Below are 20173 nucleotides of genomic sequence, written 5' to 3' on the forward strand. Positions count from 1 at the left end.
TGCCACTTTAGTGATGTGGCAAAACTTCATTTATTGAATTTGACGTGGCAAATAATTTACCTTTGAGGAAAGTCATACAAAACATAAAATTTCACAGATGATATATTTATTTCTTATAATGCAGAATGTGCGGTTATTTTCCTTAATATTAGGCCTATTCTGATTTTAGGACTTAAAAATAAACCCCGACAAACCGGCTTTCTTTATTGTTTACATTTTTGTTTGTATTTTCACATATTAAAATCGGAGCGATTTTGTTTTTGTCTTGGTACACACCATCGGTATTTGTATTTCACCGAGGAGTACAATGAGATATTCGCTTTCAACCCAAAAAAACGTTTATTTGCATGGTATGTCTTCAGCTAGGCTTATAGTAGCACGTGGAAGAATAAATTGTACCGTCTTATCGATTTAAAAGATTTAGATGAACACAGGTTTTCATTCTTCGTAACAGCCGGTGCCACTTTGTTATCAAATCAATTTACGTGCTTACCTTAAGATACTTTTAAACATTATTTATCTTATTATAAAATATTTGATTAAACATTAAACACATGAGACCTAGAAAATGCACAAATTCTAGTAAAAATAATAGCCTACATAATTAAAGGCACGGGGCAGATTGTCAAAAGCTGTTATTTTAATATAAAGACTGTTGGAATGGAGAGAGAGAGAGAGAGAGAGAGAGAGGGGTTAACTTCAACTCGACACAAAGTTGGACAAACAAGGTGATAGGCCATTTCGGGACTAGCACAATAATATGGTTCAATTTTAATTCAATAATGCGATTGCGCGTATATAGGGCAGTGGGAGGAATCCTGAGGTCCCGGAGAAAACCCACGAGGTTGGACAGGCGACCATACTCCTTGTCACGTACAAGCGGGGAGACGAAACCACTTAACTTGACTCAATGACAACCCTTCTGATGCAACGCCCAAGATATAGCTATCAATCAGTGTGGTCAAAATTAATAGTTTTTGACAACTTCAATCTAGTTCAATAATACCACTTTGACTTTAAACAATTAGCTTTAAAAGGTGGGGGGGGGGGATTTAACGTACACGTCATTGGATTCAACACTCCCAAAGCAGGTCCGAGTTACCCCCCTTTTTTCTTTGGACGCCATCTCCCAGGCAGTTCTAAACATTATCGAAGAAATTCGAGACTGCACTGTATTATAAACAATGTCTGAAAATGAAATACTTTGCAGGTCACAAAAAATAAATAACTACCAACCACAGACTAAAATATCAACAAAAGCCATCTTATACACAAAACAAATGATTAACGGATAAACTGGCCATCCAGGGGGTCAAGGAAGAAAGTGATTCACAGGAATTATAAATAAAATTGCTTACCGTTAACGTACTATATTCTTAAATATCTAGGGTACCGGTAGGCCTACCCGTTTTTAATCCCAACAAGTTTCAGTGGGGTGCTAGCTGTAGGCCAGGGGACTTTGTCCGTACAAAGATGTAGGCTACGATATTAATTATTATTTATGGTCTGTGAGAAACCGTTCCGAAAGAAATTATAATAATAATAATCACTTTTTTTCAAAAGGGTAGAAAATTGGGTGACCTAATACAGTAATGATCTACTGTTCTGTCACTCTGGCGTTGCCAAGGGGTAGGGATGCAAGTTAAACTATATCGGTAGGCCTATCCCACACTCTTGGACTAAATTTGTTATATTTAAATAGAAAATAATATCTGATGATAGGCCTAACCCTGCATTTTCTTGTATATATTTCAGTCCTCCAAAGTTACGAAGACTTGTTCATCTTGATAAAGATATTGGAATTTTATCAACCTCTACAGTATTATCATGTCCAGATAACCACATCCAAAATTTACATCAACAAGATACATGTATTACTATTAGTAAACTTAATAATAATAATCAGCCATTGCAACCGTCAAAGAGTCCTTCATCCAGTAGGCCTATACAAAAATATTTAGCTTTTTCAAATGTACCCAACCTAATGGTGTATCTGGCACATTAGATATTGGACTCCCAATAAATACAGCAGGTTACATATTAAAAAAACCTTTCTTTCTTGGTTTCTGTGGAGCAAATCACCCCGTTTCAAAAAGTAAGGTATTCTGTTTGTATAAATTTTGGGCTTATTAGGTCCAAAATAGGTGTCATAACTTTATGTGTTTTATGTTAGGTGGTGTCTCAAGTGTAAATATTGAGAGTGAGCTGATTGACAGTGCTATAGACCAAGTTGTCACACTACCACAATTAGTAACAAATGTGTCAGTTGCACACAAAGGGCAAAGTAATGAAATCAGTAAACATTCACAAAAGCTCATACAATTAGAAGTAAGTTTGTTGTTTTGTTTTAAGTTATAAAACACCAGTGCAGTAGAGATGCATGTACATACACCACAATTAATCATCAATAAACAAAATTGGTATATCTTTTAGCCGATTCAGTTAATTTAATAAATAATAATAATTAAAAAAAAAATATAGGGTAAAAATGATACCCATGTTTCAATTCGTTTTGTTTTAATACATCCTCTATTGCTCAAATAGTGGAATTAATAATAATTGCTGCATTGTTTGATTAAAAGTTCTGAAAAATTGATGGGTTAATAAATTTATTAATTATTGCAAAATTTATAGATGATCTTAAAATAATATCTATTCGGTAAATATTATATCTTTACCTTTTAGGTACAACTCCAAAGAGGTAAGCTTAAACAACTATTATCTAAATCAAGTATAAATGATCAATCTTTAAAAGAAATACAATCTTTCACTATGATTGGTAAATAAAGTACAGAATTTACTATTGTGGCTGTCCTCAAAATGATAATTATAGTAATTTGGCAGTGTAGTAGTGTTACATATGGTAGAGTTGCTAAGCATTAGCAGCAGCTGTAATTAGTTAGTACCCTGTCACTTGAAGATGTCTATGGTTATTTCAATCAAATATATGGTTCTTTGTTTCCTTCAAAGAGTTTTTACTTTACTTTTTTAGAGGAGAAATTAAATAGTGATATATTACTGGATGTGTCAAGTGTAACAAAGAAAGTTTATATAACAGAAGATTTAGTTAAAGAAAAACAGAAATCATGTCAAGTTTTAGAGAAAGGTTAAAGTTCATTTTACTTCTTGTTTACTAATAATATCAGCATTTATCACCCAATACACATTCTACAGTAGATATCATTTGTGTGATAACATTCATATTCTACTGATTGATATCTTCTGCTCATCTTTTTTCATATCAAAAAAGACAGGTAGGAGATTCTCTATATATCATCATGTTCCTGAAGCAATGACTGCAAGTTTTACAACATCTGGCTGTTGCTTGTTTACTTCACAATTCCCGAACTTATAGCTATGTTATCTACAGACACGTGAGCAGTAGTGTCCAATCAGAGGTTGTGACATCGCGACCTCCACGGAAACCTTGACATTCAATGAACCTTGAACTTTGCAACTCGATTATCACAGGGAGACATTTTAGCTTGAAACCACGAGACTTGGTATTCGCAACGATCGAGGAATCTGATAGGCTCACAAGTTGGGCTTGTACCCAATGGAAATTAGTGTTTAAATATGCAGGGTATAACATGAAGGCCTTGATAAGATGTACGTAGTTAAAGCGAGATCAAGCCTTCTTTTGAAGATGATATATCATATAAACAAAAGATATTGAATTTTTAAAAAATAAAAAGGAAATGAAATGAACTGGTGTTTAACGCCCTACTGTTCTGCTCCGAACTGTGCTAATGAAGACGGGCATACACCACACAGTGTGCTATGAGGGAAATAGTGGCACTACAGCCTACTCTTTTATCGAATTCCAACTGTCAAGGGATCTTTTACGTGCACACCAATGTGTACATGGGACCTCGGTCCTGCATCACTTTCTTGGCCAATGCAGGGATCGAACACAAAAAATAAAGGACATATACTACAGGATAAAATAAAATTTATCCATAAAAATTAATACAAGAACTACAAACTGAACTAATTTTGCTAAATTTTACCATATTTTATGATAGAAATAGAATCTATTGTTACAAGCAATTCACAATCAGAGAAGAAACTTGATCTTAAATTAACAGAAATAGAAAATGAGAAAAGGTATAGTTTATTTTATTCTTGTATCAAATATTAAAAATCTATTATTACAAACTATTCTTAATCTATTAGCCTGTGCAACAAAAAACTATCCTGTTGTGTCCGAATTCTTAATTTAAGAACACCAACAGAATAAAAAAAGACCTCAGATTTTTAAAATACATAAAAGCATTTGTTATATTTTATCTTTTTTTTATAGAATTTATGTAGAATATAGACATAAGATGGAAGAACATATAGAAAATGTAGGTTTATTTAAAGAATCATTACCATTAAACAAACAACTAGATGAACAGAAACATAAAGTGGATACCTTACAATATAAATGTAAGACTGCTGTATTTTTGTATTTTCAACTAACCCAATGATGCAGAATGATGACTGTTAAAACAAGCGGTTGCCAAGAGATGGACAAGCTAAAAATTATCTAATATTTGGACAATCAGGAGCCATAATCCAGGAAGTTACTGTCCAATATGTGTGAATATCGAAAGGAACCTAGATCTTTGGGATATAAGCATATATTTTAAGTTTCATTAAAATCAGATAAAAATTGTGACCTCTAGAGGGTCCACAACCTTGGTGTTAAACAATTTTACACTATTTTCACAAAATTCTGATGCAACCTTCATTATGGTGTAACAGTGATAAAAATTGTGACCTCTTTAGTATACACAAGCTAAAAACAAGATTTTTCATACAATCGGGCCATAATCCATGTAGTTACTGTCGGAAAAATGCCAATATCGAAAGAAACCAGGATCTTTATCAAATAAGCCTATATTACATGTTTCGTCAACATCGGATAACAATTGTGACCTGTAGAGCATCCACGAACAGATTGTGGAGAGACATTCTGACAGACAGGGGCGATGACAGTGTACGTCCACAAGATATTGTGGGAGTATAAAAATTGTGACCTCTAGACTAGAGGGACCACAAGCTAAAAACGTGATTTTGCGTACAATCAGGGACTGTAGTCCAGGAAGTTACAATCTGATTTGTTTGAATATCGAAAGGAATCGAGATCTTTAGGATATAAATATTTACTGTTGTAAGTTACATAAAAATCTGATAAAAATTGTGACCTTAGAGAGTCGACAAACCTAACACATGATTTTTCATACAATCAGGGACCATAATCTATGAAGTTATAGTCCGATACATTCCAATATCAAAAGCAACCGAGCTCTTTGGGAGATACCTATATATCAAGTTTAGTAAAAATCAGACAGGGGCGACGATAATATCTGTCCACGAAAATGTTGACATATAAAAACTCACATGGTAAAAATGCTTACCATAACAAAAGATGATTATTGACTAATATTTTTGTGGCATCATCATCGTCTGGAAATTCTTTTACAATTGAAATAAATATATTGCTACCAATACTTTCAGCCTGTCTTTTTATATAGTGATTATCATATAGAAATTGTTTACAGACAATGCTCTTTGTGAAAATAAAGAGAAAATGAGATCTGTTTGTAGTGGTGAAAAAGATGGAATTAAAGAAGAAATACAATTATTACAAAAGAAAGCAGAGACAATGAGAAAAGATTGTATAAGTAAACAACAACAGGTAAAATCTTTATATAGGTTTCATTATTAGAACTATAATGTCAGTGAGATAACTAAGAATTACATCCCCTCAGATTCCAGACAGAAAATAGTTCATGATTAAATCCATCTCTAATTAGTCAGTTTGCAACACTGACATAATTATACTCTTTAGTTTGAAGACTTTATCAGGAATCAGTCAGGAGGCAGACCACCATTAATTTCCCCATTGACCTCAATATTAATTTTGTCTCTTTGCTCGTCTCAACTTTTCCCCAAATTTTCTTTGTGCTGAATGCCTTTCACTACAGACAGATAAACAAATGGTCCATGTGCACCATATTTTGTATGAGGTTGACCTCCCAAATTTTGATATACATAAACATGTAACTATTCTCCGTACATATCACGTAACCTGTTAACTCTTGTGATCCTTCTGCCTTTAAATCATGAATATTTATAATAAATAGAACAACTACAATTTGTGGGTCCCACGATATCACTTTGGCGGAAGCGGCGTTAAATAAAGCTATGTAACTATTCTCCGTACATATCACGTAACCTGTTAACTCTTGTGATCCTTCTGCCTCTAAATCATGAATATTTAAAACAAACCTGGCAGAAAATGTTAATTCAAACCCTCTTTGTCCATGCTAGACCAAAAATAGACACGAATGCCCATGCAAAAGGTGAGAAAAGAGAGAGAGAACCGCTATAATAAATAGAACAACTGCAAATTGTGGGTCCCACGATATCACTTTGGCGGAAGTGGCGTTAAATAAAGCTATTTCACAATTTGTGGGTACCGAGATGGTGAAATGCCTCCAGAAGAACATAATTATCTCACTTTAGTTTTCATTAAAATAGTCACCGAAAATTAGTCATTCAAAATACTAAAGAGAGTTTATAATAAAGTCAGACATTGATGTAAGAATGATAATGATAGTTATATCCATGATATCAGAACTGACAGATTGAAAAAAAAATATCCCAGGTCAGCTAATGAAACAAGACTTATAGAGTTACTTCCCTCTTCATTCTGACAACACTTCAAGCTTCCAGGTTAAAAATATTGGATAGGAAAAGAGGTATAACAAATTATCTTTATAAATTATAGACTATATAAGGTTAAGCAATATAAAGTATATAAGGAAATAATGTATACAGAAAAATGTTCTTATACAATAATTATTTTGTTTCAGATTGAGAAAGTGAGGCAACAAGAACTAAAAGTTGAACAAAATATTAATGTTCTACATGTGAGGTTTTGTTTTATTAGTAAAATTAGTTGAATTGATTTATTGCCAATATCTAATCAGTAATGGATTATTAATTGTTGTCAGATTTGATATGTAAATTGCATTGATGTAGGCCCATTACGATTTCAAAAACATGTATTATGTTTCTTTTAGAACAAATTTTTTAAGCAAGTTCAATTTCGAATTTGTTTTATTTTCAGAAGCGTAATAAAGCTCAGTTAACAAGATTAAAATGTCAAGTTAAAGAACAACAGTTATCTTACAGACAATGGTCAGATCAAATTTCTCATTTAAAAAAGATATTATCAGATTTAAAACATCAAATGGGAGGAGCTGTCTAATAGCATATTTTGATAATTACAAAGTCTACTTTAAAAATAGAAAAATAGATTTATTACAATAAACAAATATATATCACAGATTTTATCTCTTTGTTAATTTATAGGATCTTCATGTGGATTAAATTGACATGGATACTGTCCCCATAATTTATAACTTTCATCGCCATCTTTGAATTGACGTTTTAACATTTTACATCTCATACAATCACAGTTTTCCTTCCACTTGGGTTTAACGCTATTTAATACACTGTCACTTTTTACACTCATGGCATCACTTCGGGCATCTAAAGAACGAAAACGTCTTTGTTTTTCTTTTACATTGTCCTTTTTCCTGTATCTACGGGGCAGATGAATAGGATCAAAGTCTTGTTTAACAGGAACACTCTGCACGCTAACTAAGCTGTTGTCCCTTTCAAATGGAAGCACTGGTATGTGAAAATTGATTCGGGATTTATGTTTGATATAATGATGCTTGTCAGACTTGTTACTACGGAATGAATTTAGTTCTTCCTCATCAGTTAACGAGTCCCTTTTTTCTAACTGTTTGCGGAAGGCTATTTTTTGGTACCTGTTTTTACTATGATAAACAGGTTTAGGATCACAGACTATATCTTCTTCTAGTAGAGAGTTGAGATCTTCGCCAGGTGATCCAGGTATTGATGGTAAACTTGGTAAAGATTTAGATAGGAGAGAGACATGCTCTGGATAAGTCTATAATTATAATAAAAAAGTATATATTATAAATGGTTATAATTTACCCCTAAAACCAAATTCTAAAACTTTATAAACCAATTTAAATACGGGTATGTGATTGATTATCTTTAATGTCTTTCTATTTTTCTTCAAAAGAAAATTTGAGTAAAATGAATACTATTTCCTTACATTTAAAAGTGATTTGACAAAAATATCATCCTTTTTTTTTAGTTTAGTGTGAGGTTTGAAGGTAGAAGATTTATTAGTCAATGATATAACTGATGGCAGTTTGATAGATTCTAATGTACCACTTCTAGACAAGGCAGATGTATTAACTCTCGCTAATTCACTTCTCTTAATCTGAAACAAGTAATATTATAACTATTATAAACCAATAGACATAATATATTCTATAAAGCCCTAAAACATACTTCACAGTAGGCTTCAACTACAAGTGGTAAATAAAACTTAGCCTAATATTCCCAAAGTAATGTTAATGAGCATCATGTGACCATTGCTTTAAAATTATGGCTTGACCCTCTCTATTATTTTATTCGTTTTGAAAGAAAGTATAATTGCTTGTTTTCATTATGTCATCAACTATTATCATCTATATTTTTGATAAAATTCACGTTTCATTGAACTTAGTGACTTCATCTGCACTTGAATATGATTCAATAAATATATGGACCTAATGGCCTTGAATTTGCTTAAGTATGAATACAGTTACAGTTGATGAAAACTAGTACATCTCTCAGTGGAAAGTCAACACACCCAAAACCTTCTTGTTTGCCACCTATTTTTGATAGTTTGGGGTAGTTGTCCATTTGCTTCATAACCTTGTGTATATATAATTTTTTTTAATGACTGCCATGACTCATTGTCTATATTTTAAAACAGTACAATCAGTTCAGATTTGGTTTCAAAATTAACTTATCTGTACTCACCTTTGGTAATAATTTATTAACTGTTGTACTCGTATCTTCTGTTAGTTGTATGTTCTTTAATCTGTTTCTCTGTATTTTAAGTCGTTCAACATAACCTGTTCTTTGTCTTGGTGGAGGATATAAAGGTGCTAGAGGACTAACCTGTTCGGGCGAATTTTCTGATGACATTTTCTGAATTCTTGGAAGTTTATTTATCACAAATTATCCATTTTCTAATATTATTTTAACCATTATCAGTCACATCCAGAAAATTAGGACCCCATTCTTTTTATCAGTCAAATAATTTAAAATAACCATATTCATGTATATTGTCTTAGTTGCAGTCAATCCTTCATGTAAGTAAAAGAGAAAAGGTAGAGAATAACAGAACTGGTAACTAGGATTATTGCCTGCTCCTATATTAGTATTACTAATACAAGTATTAAATCTAATCTATATGACCTGGCATATTTATTATTACAGGTTTATATTATGCCAACAGATTATTGTTATGTAAAGACAGTATAATAAAAAAGAATGTGGTGTGGCTTGAATTATTTAATGCAGTATTAAGTTTAAACAATGGAGTGGGTTAGAACTGGCATATAATGAGGAAATTGATGACTAGTAATCTATCACTTGAACAAACTACATCTTACATAACTTAAGGTGTTAAAGTTATTACATTTATCAACTACAATGCTAGGACTACTAAGTGATTACAATCATTTACGTTGCTGTACACTGGTGTTACCTCTGTGAACTTGTTAAAAAATGAGAGATGTTTTCTAAAAAGCATGCAATGCCTCATGCACAATACTCATCTTACAGTTTGTTGCATGATAATCTGGATATCAAGCTATTTGGTAGAAGTACCTATGGAGTAATGGCTATGAGCCATCTTGTATTTTTTTTTTTTCTTTTTTTTGTAAATAAATTTTTTATTCAGATTTGTATCTGAATAGGGATTGGGGAACAGGCATAGCCTATATTAAACCCCTCTCCCTAGCTTATTTTAATACATGTAATTTTCCATTGTTTGAACAAAATCCACAAGAAAGTGATTCTTGTTTCGTTTTAATTTATTTAATAAAATATAATTATTTACACAATATAATCTTATTCAATAAAACATATTCAAAGAAAAAACCCACAAAATAACTAACAATTGTAATTGTAAATATTGTTATTTTCAACCTAAGAACAGATTTTTATTTTTTGAAAAATCCAATTGAATTAAACGTTTAGATTATTACGTATGTCGTGCATAAGACTTCAACAACTAATGAGTAATACCTCCCAAAAGCCAGAACTCCGGTGGTGTTACAAAATAATTACTACTTATATAAATATGTTGTTGATATACCTTGATTGAAATAACAAAACACCAACAAATAAATAAGAATAATAATTATTATTATAGAGTTTGTTACTGTAAATTATGTTTATTAATCACCTAATTGGAGTGACTTTCTCGACTTAGAATGAGGTGATTTTCCAGATGGAGATTTCAGCACATTTATTGTTTTTTTCTTCTCGGAATGAATTAAAGGCGAGTTCATCAATTGCACTAAACTATTAGATGATATAGACGGGGAGAATTTTTTATTCATTGGTGAATCCATAAGTAACTGTGTTTTACTTGTTGGAGGTTGAGGAGAGCTTAAACTTTTACCTTGTAATACTGGTGAGATGTTGCGAGTTGAAAAAGACACAGCTCTATCACGGTCACTATTAGGTGGTCGCAAATGTTCTGATGTTAGTTTGCTTATTCTTAGCGGACTATAAGCACCCAAAACTGGTGAATGAGGAGTTCTGTTTTCACTATCTTCGGTTGATTTTGTCTCGCTGCCACATTGTGATAAGAAGTCATTATCTGACGATGGTGTAGAATTATCCTGAAGATGTGTACGACGACGTTTATGTGGAGAGGCTATACTGGCTTCGTCTTTATATATGATCATATCTCTCTTCTTGTTATTTTTAAATGTAATATTAGTATTAATAGTTTGATCTTTCATAGTAGTTTTGGAGGTCACCTCATCATTATTGTTATTTAATTTATTACCAGAAGATTCTCTTCTTCGTTTGCGTCTTGGCCAAGTATCAAAGTCTGGTGTTCTGGTACTTGGCATAGCATCTTTAGGTGATGGTGTACGAATTATGTAGGTTGGCTTCTTTGGTGTTATATCCCCTCCTTTACCTTTTATCTTTAAATTATTGTCCTTTACCCTTAAATTATTAACACTATCACAGTTTTTTACCTTTAAATTACTGACACTATCACAGTCTTTTACCTTTAAATTACTGACACTTTCACAGTCTTTTAAAGGACTAAAGAACATTTTCTTGCTTACTGATGTAGGTGGGGATTTCAGTTTGAGAGTTTTTCTGGGTGTTTTAAACACATTATCATCAGTCTGTTTTGTCTTAGTAGCTGATTGAGATCGTGGAGGACTTTTAGTAAATAAAGCTGTACAGACAGAACTTCTGGTTGGAGTGATTGGAACTTGAGATCTTGTGTTTTGAAAAGGAGACTTTTTCACTACTTCTTCAAATTTTTTAACATTATTTGCTTCTGGTGTTCTGTTTGGATTGTTTATATTGTCAGTAGCAATTGCAGATTTACCTGGTGTAAACTTTATCTTTGGTGATCTTTCTTTATTAAATTTCGGAGTCTTATTCTTCTGTGGTGTTTCATGATTGGCACTTGATGACACTTTATTATTGGTAACTTTTGTTGGGGTTTTGTTCAAATTCTCGGCATATTTCTTTGTTGAATTTTTTATTTTAGTAGTTGGAGAAAATCTTTTAGGAGTTTTCCTTAGTATTGCCTCAAAATCAGAATTGAGAGGTGTAAACTTTTCCGGGGTTTCCGACACAAAACAAGCATCTATTGCTGAATCTTTTTTAGCAGCAGGACTCTGGAAACTGGATTTTCTCACAGATTTTGTTCTTGGACTTTCAAACAATATTCGACTTGGTGTTTTCTTGGGTGTTTTCTTAGGTGTTTTCGAAGTTTTTCTGCTACTCTGCGATCGAAAATCTTTTTGTGATGGAGACTTGTGAGGTGATGGACTCATCAACTGTGACATTAAGAAACTTCTTGATCTACGTGTAGGAGACATAAACTTGTTTGATACTGTGGATTGCGCTAGTTGACTCAGAGATTTATTGATATTCTCTTCTGTACTAGAAAATGCACGATGCCGTCCAGCTATTCTATCACCAAGATTGTAATATGCCGAGAGATTACGAGGTCTAGAGCGTGTAGAGCTTGCTGAATAAAATGATCTTCTGGTTACAGCTGGTTTCTTCCTAAATCTACCTGGAGATGGCTTGACATCAGTTTCGGGAATAACTAAAATTATAAACACAGGATATATTCAAATAAAGCAACTATAATACATGTAATTTCATATCTGTATAATCAAAATGTTGACAACCCACACTATTAATCATTACTAATTATATTAGATAGCAATTATAAGGATTGAGGAATTTAGTAGGTCTACTAATTTCATGTGCTATCTAATAAACAATACCATTGACAATAAATCAGTCAAAACAACTGAATGTCAGTCAGTAACAACTGTCATAATTGCTATCTAATGATGAAGGAACATTTGTACCATTGGTTCATAAACATATGAGATATGCTGTATAACATCAATTATAAAACAAATACTTCTACTATTTAAACAGAAGTACTGATTAAGAGAATATTAAAATTCATGTTTTAAATTGTGAAATTACTACCCACTGAGATAGGGATTGTGTTCTATTGACTATGCAAGATTTTTAAGATTGAAATTATATTTCTTCTGACAAACAACTTTGACTTTTCAATAGAATACTGATTTGTTACCTTCTGCAGTCTTCATAGGTGATTCGTTTATTATCTGTATACCATCTTTCGAATGAGTTCTTCGTCTTTGTTTTTCTTGCTGTCTCCATGTAGGATTGGCTCTCTGTTTATGTGATGGTGTTTCAGCTACCATTATATTAGAAGGAGATTTCTTACCTATAAATTACATTAACAGAGTTAATAGTAATATATGAAATGTTTGAGTAAAATGATCTTGTCCCAAAGCATCGACCAATGAAATTTCTTTAGCTTGAAATGTTAATCATTGAACTTGGTCAAGACATTCAGCTAATGAATATCTACATATTGATTTGAATAATCAAATTGCTTATTGCTCCTTAGCCTAAGCAGAAAATTCTCATCATCGAACTTAGTCAAGATATTGATGTGATAAAACTATACACTGGTAGTGTCCTCACTCTCACTTAATTAGAACTAATGTTATCGTGCCCCAAAGCATCAACCAATCAGATGTCTTATCTCTGCTTACCGTAAGCAAACAATGTTTATCATTGAACACCATCAAGGCTGTTTATCAATGAACCTCATCAAGGCATTCACCTAATGAACGACTACACCAAGTTTGAGAATTCTACCTCAATTAGAAGGAGAGTTATTGTGTTCCAAAGTATCGACAACTCCATCAAGGCATTCACCTAATGAACGACTACACCAAGTTTGAACATTCTACCTCAATAAGAAGGAGAGTTATTATGTTCCAAAGTATCGGCGAATCAAATTGCTTATCACTCTGCTTACCCTGAGCAGAAAATGCTCACTATCAAACTTAGTCAAGATATTGATGTCCTCACTCTAACTTAATTAGAACTAATGTTATCGTGTCCCAAAGCATCAACCAATCAAATTGCTTATCTCTGCTCATCCTAAGCAGAAAATTCTCATTATAAGGAATAAATATGCCAAGTTCTAAGATGATCCATTCAGATTCAGAATTCCAGTCTGTTGACATAAAACGCAAGAATTGGGCGTGGCTCTGCCCCTGGGGGTTGGACATGCACCAAAATCAACAGTTGCCACCCTGAAGCTATAGTATAAGGAATACATATATGCCAAGTTTGAAGATGATCCATTCAGAATTGCGTCCAATAAAGATAAACACAAAAAATGGGCATAGCTCTGCCCCTAGGAGTCAGGACATGCACATCAATAGTTGCCGTCCTCTGACAGGCTATAAAAAGAACACTTATATCAAGTTCCAAGGCGATCCATTAAAAATTGTGGCCTGTAGGCAACACACAAACATACAAAGAAAAATGGGTGTGGCCCAGCCTCTGGGGGTCGGGCATTCAACAAAAACAATAGTATCATCCTCAGGGTATATGGAATAGGAATGCAAAGTTTCAAAAGGCACTGTAAAGAATTGCGGCCTGTAGGCGACAGAAAGACACAAACAAAAATTGGACGTTGTTCTGTCCCAGAGGGGTCGGGCATGCATCAAAAATAATAGAGGCTATCCTTAGGGTATAAGGAATAAGTATGGAAAGTTTTCAAGACGATCCATTAAGAATTGTGGCCAGGCGACAGGCACACAAAAAGAAAATGTTTGTGGCTCTGCCCCTGCAGGTTTGGGCATGCACCAGAAACAATAGGGGTGATCCTTAGGGTATAAGGAATAGGTATGCAAAGTTTCAAGATGATCCGTTAAGAAATGCATCCTGTATATGACAAACAAACAAATACAAAAAATGGGCGCCACTCTGCCCCTGGGGGTCTGGCATGCACCATAAACAATAGGGATCATCCTTATGGTATCAGGAATAAGTATACAGAGTTTAAAGACAATCCATTAAGAATTTCGCCCTGTAAGCGACCCACAGACACAAACAGACTGGGGTGACAGCATATAAATATGTCCACATTCAATGTAAATCAGTTTATATACATTTATATTACATTAATATATGCCTTGCGACCCATTTGTGTCAATTTCTAAGTCCAAAATATTAGAGATTTAGCTCCTCTAATCTATTGTCAGTAACTCACTTAGTGATGGTCCTATAATTTGTTAAAAAATCGGTAATTGTCCAATAAGTGACCCATCGGAAGAAATCGGTATCAAAAGGACTCAGTAAAAAAAAATCTAAAATATCATTCGAGTTGTGAACGATTAAATCAATATTGTGCTTGACACTCGCCCACTCTGTAAGATTATTTTAGTTGCCGTGCGCGGGACTATTTACACATAATACAAGACTCTCATGGAGGCCATAAAAGGAAATAATAATCAGTGTAAAATCCTTAGAGAACGCAACAGTAGGCTTACATGGCTGTGGCCTCTCTTCAACCCCATTTCAATGCATGCTGATATTGTACATCATCATGCAGTGGACTTATACCAGAATAAGAGATCAAAAACACATAATATTAATACCTATTTGAATTTTTGTTTAAAACTTTAAACATCACTGTCGCTGATGTGATATAGTTCCAAATCTATCTTCCTACTTTGGATCATTTTTTTCTTTCTTAGTTTTATCTAACTCAATACGGTATTGGTATAGTACTATACACTTGATTGAGATGAAGGATGGAAGGGGGGGAATGACTAGAGAATATCACATGATTGCCACAGTTGACAGAAGGGAAGCTATCGCTTTGATGTATTATCATTACCGCATGAACCATTCTAACATAGATATAATACAGGTGCCACCCAAGTTTGGGAATTATATCGTAGAGAGAGAGAGAGAAATGGGGGTTTAACGTCCACTCGACACAAACTAGGTCATTTCGGGACTAACATATGGTTTAATTTTTTTATTTCAATAATTCGCTTGCGCGTAGGGGGAATTATCTCGTAGTCAATATTTAATAACTGATCGTGATTATGTCAACTTTATTTATTACTCATACCACAAATAATTTTAGTTCACAATAGATGCTATGTATTTTTGACTTTGGAGTAGGGGTGACCCAATTAATTTTTCATTAAAAAAAAAACACATCACGTTCCTGTTTGATTCCCAGAGTAAAATAGTACCCGGCATTTCCCGACTAACAATTACATTTAACTACATCGATTATCATGACATTCGAGACATTTTAATGTGTAATAGTTTTATATCTACCACTATCGGTAATTGTATCTGTATCGGCCGATATATTTCGCTGTTAATAGTGGATATTGGTAAAACCGATGGTAGCCATATCGGACTATCACTAGTAACTGTTGCTATTGTACATGTACAGCACATATCTTAACTGTCTATATAATGAGATTTAAAAACACTCATTCGTTTTAGATTACAGGATGACAATCATAAAGTCAGATGGATTTAATAAAAAAAGGGGCTTGATGAGCAGCATGACAAAAACATGAATTGTTACATTAGATATCAAATCTGCAAATTTCAAGTTCTAATCACTACATTAGTCAGGGCCGAGGGAAGCAATTCTTGATTGGGAGGGCGGCTACCATCCTAGGACTTTAGGCGAGGGGCTGTCTAGGCCGAAGAAGCTCCCGGGGATCTAAATTGTCGGAGACGCTTTCCAAGTGATAGAGAGAAATGGGGTTTAACATCCACTCGACACAAACTAGGTCATTTTGAGAAAACCCACAAGGTTGGACAAGCGAACCTACTTTACAACGCCAGTCGACTCAATGACAGACCTTATGATACAGCGCCCCCCCCCCTTCGCTGGCTAGTAAAATTACTCAGCAATGCATTTAAAACCTTTTCTTACAACACTGGCCGGTAACATGGATCATTTCACAAAGTTTTTTGTCGTGGGCCTATATATATTCAAATGAGAAGATCTTAATCTGTTAAATTCATCAAGAAAACTCGAATAAAAATCAAAGTTGTTAATATCTATACCTTAGCCCCCATTCTCTAGCTTCCGGGTGTTACCATGGACCCTGAAATACGGTCCATGGTGTAAATAACACATTGGCAATTTTATATTTTTCAGAGGTTGAACTAAATGTCATTCGCATGAAGATAGTTCCGACTAGAGTTCGGAAATCCGTGCAACCGAAGGTCGCCCTGTTCTGGACCATCTAGAGGTTACAATTTATTTCTGATTTGCACTTATTGGGCCGTAACTTTCTGGATTTATGGACTGTGATTGTACGAAAAATCAAGTTTTTAATTAAAATCATTCAAATATATCACCATAATTCCTGAAAATCGGGCCGAAACTTCCCGTCAAATGGCTGCTCCCCTTTACGCAAATAGTGTAAAAGTATGTAATACCAAGGTTGTAACAATTTTTATCCGATTTCCATGAAACTTAAAACGAGTGTTGGGTGAGTTCAAGGTCGGTGCACATCAGACCTTCCGTTCTAGAGTTATGTCAAATGCCTTTTACGAAAAATGTGAAATATGAATTAAGTTTGTAGACCTCCCAGGGGCGTTAATTTTTGTCTGATTCATGAGATCAAAATCAATCTATGTGTTGAGGATCAAAAGTTCTTGGATGAGTTTCACTTTGGTACGGATGAAACCTTCCATTGCAGAGCTTTAGCCCCTGCAATAGAATATTAGAAAAACTCCATCCCGTCATGTTTTAATTTGCCAATCTGTCATAGATACAACGGAAATGAGATGGAATGAAATATTCGACTGGTCACCAATGTTAATTAATCGTGACCTTCGCATCTGGGGGGCTCTTAACTTAGGGATCAGTATAGAAAATAGCAGTGATATTTCTTCTAAAAGTCTATGTTCTACTTCTAGAAGTCTCACTTCTATGTTAAAATCAGGTCTCTTCTAGTTATGTCACTGTATCTAACTGAATAGTTACTTACGTGCAATAACCTGGAGAAAAGGGTACTTGCTCCGCCTCCCCCCCCCCCACTCCGCCGGGCCTGTTAGTAAAGTACTAGTATAAAGGTTATTACCTCCAGGACTTTTAAATGCCATTGAGCTGACTACTTTTTTCCTTGGTGATCTACGAACAGTCTCCATGATCGCTACAGATTGTCTTCTGTCTAACTTGGTTCTTTCGCCATCAAATAAATTTCTTCGTACATTTACAGCTTCTGAAATACAATAAAACAAATTACTACATACTTAAAATTCCTACAGTTTAATTTGATCTTATTAAGAAAGTCAGCAGGGGGCTTTTCAGATTCCTCGATAGAAAATATCATTGCAAATACTAATTCTCGAGCTTTCCAGCTAAAATGTTTACCTGTGATAATCGAGTTGCAAAGTTCAAGGTTGGTTCAATGTCAAGGTTTCCATGGCGATCGCCATGTTTGATTTGAGTGTGTTTGTGTCACAGCCTCTGATTGGACAATGCTATTGTTCATGTGTCTGTGGTAAAGGGAAATAACGTAGCCTACCTATAAGTTTGGGAATTTCTGACTAATCTTGCAATGGCTAGATGTACTAACACTCGCGGTTGTTACTTCAGGAACCTGCTTGATAATATGAGTCACATACTTTTTGGGATCTCTCAGTAAGTCCAGTTAATTGTACGTTGTAAGTTCAATTGAATATAACACTACCTAACCAAACCCTATCTAAACATACAATCGCTTGAAGTTGTCTGATTACACTATCTTATGCTCATGTCTACTGAAAGCAGGGCATCTAAATTTAAAGTAATTATGTGTTTTACTTCTTATTTATTTGGTTATTTTGTTATTGATCTGTTTGGATTAAATCGAGTGATCATTTTATACAGATGAAAATGGAAGTTCAATCAGTTGTTGTTTTCAAGTATCTTTAAAACAGTAGTTGGTGTCAACAAGCCAACAGTTAGACTGATGTCCCCCGCCGAAATCCCAAAATAAATAGATGACACATATTAATTAATAGCACATTTATTTTTTTCAAAAGTATCAAACAATCAAACTGATCATCAACTATACACTCAGTTTCATCACTCTCTATCAGATAGAATCAAAGTTATCTTGTCCCAAAGCATCGACCAATGAAATTGCTTAGCTCTGCTTAGCTTTAGCTCGAAATGTTAATCATTGAACTCAGAGAAAACATTCACCTAATGAACATCTACATCAAGTTTAAAAAATTCTACCTCACTTAAAACCAGAGTTGTTATGTTACAAAGTCTTGACCAATCAAATTGCTTATCGCTCCTTAGTCTAAGCAGAAAATTCTCATCATTGAACTTAGTCAAGGTAATCATATAATAAATCTATACTTGGCGATTCATCACTCTCACTTAATTAAAACTAAAGTTATCGTGCCTCAAAGCATCAACCAATCAGATTGCTTATCTCTGCTTACCAAACGCAGACAATGTTCATCATCCAACTCCATCAAGGCATTCAGCTATGGAACACCTACACCAAGTTTGAGCATTCTAGCTCAAATAGAAGGAGAGTTATTGTGTTCCAAAGTCTGGACCAATCAAATTGCTTGTTGCTCTGCTTACCCTCAGCAGAAAATGTTCATCATCGACCTTAGTCATGGTATTGATGTAATTAAAGCTATACACCAAGTGTCCTCACTCTCACTTAATTAGAACTAAAGTTATCGTCTCCCAAAGCATCACCCTAAGCAGAAAATTCTCATCTTCGAACTCCATCAAGGCTTTCACCTAATAGACACCTACGCCAAGAGTGAACATTCTAACTCAATTAGAATGAGAGTTATTGTGTTCCAAAGTCTCGACCAATCAAATTGCTTATCGCTCTGTTTACCCTGAGCAGAAAATGCTCATTATCGAGCTTAGTCAAGGTATTGATGTGATGAAACTATACACCAAGATTCATCACTTTCACTTAATTAGAACTAAAGTTATCGTGTCCCAAAGCATCAACCAATCAAATTGCTAATCTCTGCTTACCCTCAGCAGAAAATGCTCATCTTCGAACTTCATCAAGGCATTGACCTAATAAACACCTACACCAAGTTTGAACATTCTAGCTCAATTAGAAAGCGAGGTATTGTGTCCCAAAAACTGTGACGGACGGACAGGCAGACAGACGGACGGACAAACTCATTTTAATAGTCCCCTGCTTCCTTCGAAAGGCGGGGGACAAAAAGGAAACCAAATTTATTTCAACTACACAAATATATAATTGTTTAAAAAGCTGAAATTGTTTTGTCAGTTGATACAAGGATTACTAAAACAGGGAAGAATTAATTAGAATTAATTTATTATACAGAATCTGAAATAGACCCCTAACAGTAACACATGTTACTACTGACTCTTCCCCTTTAATCATAGACAGGAAATGTTCAAAGTATACTTTATATTTACCATTTTCCTTTTGTTTATGTTTTGTTGGTTTTTGACTGGTCCTACTACTAGCTCTTGGTTTCTTTACCTGTAATATCACATTGTGTACTATGTAATTATATTATAATATAATTTACAGACAGCAGAAGTGGGATTTTGGACTTGTCTTTTATAAAAGATTAAAATTGGGACAGGAATTTGGAGGGAAAATTTTGTTATACTTTTGAAAAATGGCCTTAGAAA

At 34.1% G+C, this 20173-nt stretch overlaps 3 protein-coding genes across 3 annotated transcripts in view; 1 reads left to right on the plus strand and 2 right to left on the minus strand.

Moving 5' to 3' along the window:
• Positions 1-1121: 1121 nt before the first annotated feature.
• Positions 1122-7347, plus strand: LOC126819230 (uncharacterized). The gene is made up of 10 exons (XM_050547160.2): positions 1122-1210; positions 1756-1871; positions 2174-2328; positions 2686-2701; positions 2993-3106; positions 4026-4107; positions 4304-4431; positions 5550-5686; positions 6867-6923; positions 7124-7347. The coding sequence occupies exons 1-10, from the start codon at positions 1185-1187 to the stop codon at positions 7262-7264; spliced, it is 972 nt and encodes a 323-aa protein (XP_050403117.1). The 5' UTR covers positions 1122-1184; the 3' UTR covers positions 7265-7347.
• Positions 7348-7357: 10 nt separating this feature from the next.
• Positions 7358-9131, minus strand: LOC126819231 (uncharacterized). The gene is made up of 3 exons (XM_050547161.2): positions 8905-9131; positions 8147-8317; positions 7358-7975 (listed from the first exon to the last, which is right to left on the minus strand). The coding sequence occupies exons 1-3, from the start codon at positions 9070-9072 to the stop codon at positions 7358-7360; spliced, it is 957 nt and encodes a 318-aa protein (XP_050403118.1). The 5' UTR covers positions 9073-9131.
• Positions 9132-9214: 83 nt separating this feature from the next.
• Positions 9215-20173, minus strand: part of LOC126819204 (uncharacterized) — a 39543-nt gene continuing 28584 nt past the window's right edge. The window contains exons 16-19 of the mRNA XM_050547111.2: positions 19952-20018; positions 17616-17756; positions 12752-12907; positions 9215-12244 (exon numbers count right to left, since the gene is read on the minus strand). Coding sequence (XP_050403068.1) covers positions 10332-12244; positions 12752-12907; positions 17616-17756; positions 19952-20018 — 2277 coding nt within the window. The 3' untranslated portion in view covers positions 9215-10331. The remainder of the gene's footprint in view (positions 12245-12751; positions 12908-17615; positions 17757-19951; positions 20019-20173) is intronic.

The sequence above is a fragment of the Patella vulgata genome, chromosome 4 (assembly GCF_932274485.2).
Source record: "Patella vulgata chromosome 4, xgPatVulg1.2, whole genome shotgun sequence".
In the NCBI taxonomy this organism is placed as follows: Eukaryota; Metazoa; Mollusca; class Gastropoda; family Patellidae; genus Patella; species Patella vulgata.